Genomic DNA, 6,000 nt, shown 5'->3' on the forward strand with positions numbered 1-6,000 from the left:
GCCAGGCACTCAAAACAAGGCAGGAGTGGATTCGGAGGCCAGGGAGGAGTGCTGCTTACTGGCTCACTCCTTATGGTTTTCTTTCTTTTTTTTTTATATTTTTAATTTTTTTTTTGGTTTTTCGAGACAGGGTTTCTCTATGTAGCTCTGGCTGTCCTGGAACTCACTTTGTAGACCAGGCTAGCCTCGAACTCAGAAATCTGCCTGCCTCTGCCTCCCGAGTGCTGGGATTAAAGGCGTGCGCCACCACGCCCGCTCCTTATGGTTTTCTTATAAACCAGAACCAACAGTCTAAGGTGGCACTACCCACAGTGGGCTGGGCTCCCCGCATCAATCACTAATTAAGAAAATGAGCGACAGTCTTACCTACAGTCTAATCTTATGGAGGCTTTTCTCAATTCAGGTCTCCTACTCTCAGCTGGCTTTAGCTTGTGTCAAGTTACATAAAAACTAGCCAGAACAATCATCTTTAGAATTAAGGTACACAAGATTTAGAGAAACAGCCCCCAACAGTTTTATTCTTAGGCTTTACTTCATAGTAATCATTTGAGATTGAGATTTAAATAAAATATTAATGGAGAGGATGTTACCTTCTATAGTTATGAGCATATTTATACATTTTACAGTTTCTGAAGGATTCTTCAGCCATATGTATTATATAAGACTTGGAATTTGTGTCTAAAATGATGTAAATATTTGTATGCTTCCAAATGATAATGGCACCTGTAGCATCTCATTGTTCCCATCAGCTCATTGAAAATTTAGTATTGCAGTTTTGACTTACAGACCTTAATGATTATTCCTAAATGTTGGTGGTAGGAGCCCTCTGGCACAGATGGAAGAAGAAAGAAGGGAACATGTAGCCAAAATGAAGAAGATGGAGATGGAGATGGAACAGGTGTTTGAGATGAAGGTCAAAGAAAAAGTTCAAAAACTGAAGGACTCTGAAGCAGAGGTAATCAGTTTAATTAGCAGTCTGTCAGTATTCCCTTTAAATAATATAGTCATTAAAGTTTAAATTACATCTGTATATACTTTGAGAAATAATGTACAATATAAAATAGAAGAATAAAAGTAAGTATTTTAAGAATATATTTATGTATGGGCTTCTAAGCAGCATACTAAGTGGGAAGACAGAATACAAAATAGTCTACTGACAATAAATTACTAGTTATAACGAACAATAAATATAACCCATTTCCTAAACAAACTAGCATTTAGCATTTATACTACTTGCCAGAAAATGCCAGTAACAGTGTCCTCCTGAGGGACTTGTGAAGAAGTCTGGGCCAAGTTCCCTTTCCCCAAATGCCAACTTGTCTGTTATTTGTCCTTTCCTCCTACTCTATAGACCCTCTCTCCACTATCCTTACCAACATCTGTGAGATAAAGTTTGTAAAGCTTTCTACTTACATATGTAAAATATTTTAATATATGCAAACAAATTATAGACACCTATTTATTTAGCCTTGCTTAATAAAATTTGTTCTTGAATCATTCTGCTGGAAATACTTGGTATGTAACTGCTAATACTTAGCAGCATAGTATTCATGAGCAGTACAAATTTTGTGATGTGTGTTATGTCATCTAGTCCACACTATGGACATATAAGAATAGGTATTACTGTCCATCTTCACTTGCACAGATGTGAGGAAGGATGAAACATACTAGTCAGTATTACATATGCATAAGCCAGCATAATGACAATTTGTACATGTTTTGGTTGTAGCTGCTGCCCTAGATAACTCAGAACATCTATTTTAAACATAACTTATGTGCTTTTATAAGATTTAGTTAATTATTTTTTTTCTGTCGGGGTAATCACATAATCATGGTATGACATGGGGGTTAGAAGACAACTTGTGGGAGCCACTTTTCTCCTTCTATCACGTGGGTCCTGGGGATTAAACTCAGGTGATCAAGCCTGGTAGGTCGCCAACTTTGAGCTGAGCATCTATCTTTCAGGCCTGTTGCCCTTTTAATACTTGGAAAAATTTCAGCTTCCTAATACATGTAACCCAAAGATTTCTTGGAAACAACTGATTGTGACCTATGGAAATTATTTACTTGTAAATTTTAAGTGTTACTTATTTGTGAAGAATAAACTTTAAGGCTACTTCATAGCTTGAAAAAATATAACTGAATTCATTTCAGTTCTGTGTACCTTCTCCTTTATATGCCATCTCTCTTTCCCAGAAGAAATTACTGTTCTGAGTTGTATGTATGTGATTGCTTTTTATTCTTTTATACGAACTCTTTGGTACAAAATTTGCATTCTCTTGTGCTCCATTTTTCTTAGTTAATTGATGTCATGAAGAAGGTTTCAGCTCAGATTTGACTCTCCTTGGAATAAATTTCTTTTATAGGAATTAGATAAAATCTTTGCAATAGGAAGAAATAAAATTGCTTTTGACAGTATACAAAACAAACTATATGCAAAATTATATTAAAATTTAAACCCAAAGTATTTTAATTGTTGGTTGTTTTCTTCAGAGACAGACTGACTAGTGCCGCAATGATTTTTCTGATGATCCATTAGATGTATGCGTTTGGGTTCTGTAGTTTCCTGGCTATGAGTCAGCAGTTCTTTACAACATTAGTTCTCAGATTAAAGTTTAGGATTCATTATTTTTAGCAAGCACCCCAGGTAAAATTTGTATGAAGAATAATGTTGGGGAACCACTCCTTAACAGGAATTGGGAGACATCCACTACCAGGATCCATTTGGAAATAGATCCTTCACTACTTGCTCTAGCTGCTGCCTCAGATTTCTGAACCTGGAATTAGGAAGCTTGGGAATGAGTTCTTTATTCTGTCACCCTCTGGTCTGTAGTCCACAGCTGTTTCTTTGTAAAAAAGGAATAATGCTTTTTCTGCTCAACCTCCATCCACTTGTGAACCTAAAACAATGACATAACAGTTGTCTATTATAAAATATACACAAGGATAAGTTTGTTGCATTTGTTATAAAAATGGTTATTTTATGTTTTCTAAGTAATTCTTTAAAGTCATTGGCTTTTTGGGTGGCAGATTCCACAGTGGGAGGAATCTCAGCAGTGCTTCCAGGTGGCACTCTGACATTGTGACACAGGCACTCATTTTTGACACAAGAATATCTACCTACATTTCTTATGATTCTCATTTAGCTCCAGCGGCGCCATGAGCAAATGAAAAAGAATTTAGAAGCACAGCACAAAGAATTAGAGGAAAAACGTCGTCAGTTTGAAGAAGAAAAGGCAAACTGGGAAGCTCAACAGCGTATTTTAGAGCAACAGAACTCTTCAAGGTAGCTAATTTCAAGATATCTAAGAAGTAGATATTTTAAAGAACTTTTTATCTATTTAATTTTTAAAAACCTAAAACACCATATTGTATTATACATCTCATTCTTAGTTTTCTATTTAGAAGAAAAGAGTTTATTTAGGGCTTATGTTCGTGGCAAGAGCATGGATGGCAACACACCTGTGGCACTAGAGCAGTAGGGAGAGCTTATATCGTGACCCAGAGCCAGAGATAGAGCGAGCTAACTGGGAGTGGCATGGGCTCTAGAAACCTCAAAGCCTGCTCCCAGTGATACCCTCTTTTTTTTTTTTTTTTTTGGTTTTTCGAGACAGGGTTTCTCTGTGTAGCCCTGGCTGTCCTGGAACTCACTTTGTAGACCAGGCTGGCCTCGAACTCGGAAATCCGCCTGCCTCTGCCTCCCGAGTGCTGGGATTAAAGGCGTGTGCCACCACGCCCGGCGATACCCTCTTTTTAACAAGGCTTCCCAAATCGTACATCATCTGGGTGCCAAGTATTTAAATAAGAATGTGAGTGCCTACAGCAGCCAGCTGATTTCATGGCAAATGTTTTTAGGTTCACTTGGTGTACTGTAACAGTGTTTTCTTCAGCTCAGATGTTTTTCTATGCTTAAATTTTGAAATTATGCTTCAGTGGCATCCTAACAGTATCTGCAGTTAGCTTATCAGAATTGACTTATTACCTCCCTACCTCAAGTGTTGGGTATAATGATGGTTTGCCTTGCACACAGTAGGTAGGAGCTCTACTTCCCAGCCCTTAGGAGGTGCTTTAATTATATCTTTGGAATAAATTCCCTAAGATAAATAAGAGATATATAACTTGTAATACATCTAATCATTTCTTCCTCTTAATTTTTACAAAGCTCAGTAGTGTTGTACATTGGTTTTCTTCTTTTGATAATTAGTGTCATTTAACATTGAAGTGTGATATCCTTTTGAGGAGTCTCTAATATGTTCACTTAGAGAGGCACTTAGCTTAGCCGTTTCTCCAGCACCTTTCTATGAATTGTCTGCTCAGAAAAGAAACTGCATTTGTCAAAGCAGATCTAAGAATGCAGCTGGCAGCAGAAGGGCACCAGAGTAATCTTCCATTCCTACAATTTTAATTCTAGAGAAAACATTCTTGTAAATTAAAATGAATAAAATAGATCCTTACTATGTTGTTTGCTGCTTGTTTTAGAATTTTGTCAGCTACTTGATTGTCTAAGAAAATACTTTTATAGATAAATATTCAGTTCACTGTTTACTTCTAAATAATTCAAGTTTTTTTTTTTCTTTTCAGTGAAAATACATTGCTTAAAATGACAGCATAGTTATATATGGGTCCGCTACTGCTGCTGTTTGTTGTCTAGTATTTATAGTGCTCCTTACCTCATTGTTTTCTTATCCCTTAGAACCTTGGAAAAGAACAAGAAGAAAGGCAAGATCTTTTAAACTCTATTGACCACCAGTTATGTATTAGTTGCCAATATGCCAGCTTGGACATCAGTGTTTGTTGGATCCGTTTGACCAATTTGCACCAATTTTATCCATAATGATGGATTTAACAGCATGACAAAAATTATTTTTTGTTGTTCTCGAAGGAGATTAAGATGCCTTGAATTGTCTAGGATATTGTGTACTTAGAAATTAACAGCTCTAAGTACCTTTCTACATTTTTTCTTTTTTTTTTTTTTAAATTAAAAGATGTCTTCAGTTTAATGCAAGAAAACATTTTACTGTTGTACAATCATGTTCTGGTGGTTTGATTGTTTACAGAATATTCTAAAATAAAAGGACTCTGGAAGGTTTTCATTGAGGATGAATTGCCATAATATGATGCAAACTATGCTTCTCTATGATAATTATAATACAGAGGTTCCATTCGATGCAGCCTATACAATAATGTATTTAGTCTAACACAGTGGACCCTATTTTTTGACACTTCCATTGTTTAAAAGTACACATGGAAAAAACATATATGCTTACAGTGCACCTAGAGCTTTTTATAACAGCCTTTTTTGTTTGTTTGTTTGTTTGTTTTGGATTCTTTAAATATATAAATATATTATTCTCATTTAGTGCCCCTGTAGCCAGAATCTCATTACTGCTTCATTTTTGTAATAACATTTAATTTAGATATTTTCCATATATTGGCCCTGCTAAAATAGAATATAGCATCTTTCATATGGTAGGAACCAACGAGGAAACTTTCCTTTAACTCCCTTTTTACACTTTATGGAAAGTAGCAGGAGGAAAAATGCATTTGTAGATCATTTCTAGGCAAATTGTGAAGCTAACGACCGCCTGTTTCTTCCTGTACTCAGTCTTGTTTTACTAGAAATGGGAATCATGGCCTCTTGAAGAGAAAAAAGTCACCATTCTGCATTTAGCTGTATCTATATATTGCATACTTGTATTTTTTTGTTTGTATTGTAAAAAAAAATTCACATAATAAACAATGTTGTGATGTAACAGAGTGCAGTGTCTTGTATATTCTGTAGTTGGGAAGAAACTTGAATTCCCTCTGAGGGGTCTGCTGCACATCTGTGCTGCACATCTGTCTTGGTAAGTATGTGCATGAGCCAGTTCTCAGAGCGCCTGCACCCTCAGCTCTTCCTAGCTAGTGCTCATTAACAGGTTACTTCTAGGAGCATTTCCCCATTCATTTGGATTATATCTACGCTGGAAACTATTGCATCTTACTTTTAAGAGTGTAGTG

At 36.1% G+C, this 6,000-nt stretch overlaps 1 protein-coding gene across 1 annotated transcript in view; it reads left to right on the forward strand.

Annotated features, from left to right (window-relative positions):
• Septin7 (septin 7) overlaps nt 1-5,757 on the forward strand; it is a 47,140-nt gene extending 41,383 nt beyond the window's left edge. Inside the window, exons 11-13 of the mRNA XM_029481203.2 lie at nt 820-955; nt 3,147-3,286; nt 4,694-5,757. Of these exons, the coding sequence (XP_029337063.1) occupies nt 820-955; nt 3,147-3,286; nt 4,694-4,733 (316 nt within the window). The 3' untranslated portion in view covers nt 4,734-5,757. The remainder of the gene's footprint in view (nt 1-819; nt 956-3,146; nt 3,287-4,693) is intronic.
• The last annotated feature ends 243 nt before the right edge of the window (nt 5,758-6,000 follow it).

This window comes from Mus caroli, unplaced genomic scaffold (assembly GCF_978045245.1).
Source record: "Mus caroli unplaced genomic scaffold, Mus_caroli_1 scaffold_11, whole genome shotgun sequence".
Taxonomy (NCBI): Eukaryota; Metazoa; Chordata; class Mammalia; order Rodentia; family Muridae; genus Mus; species Mus caroli.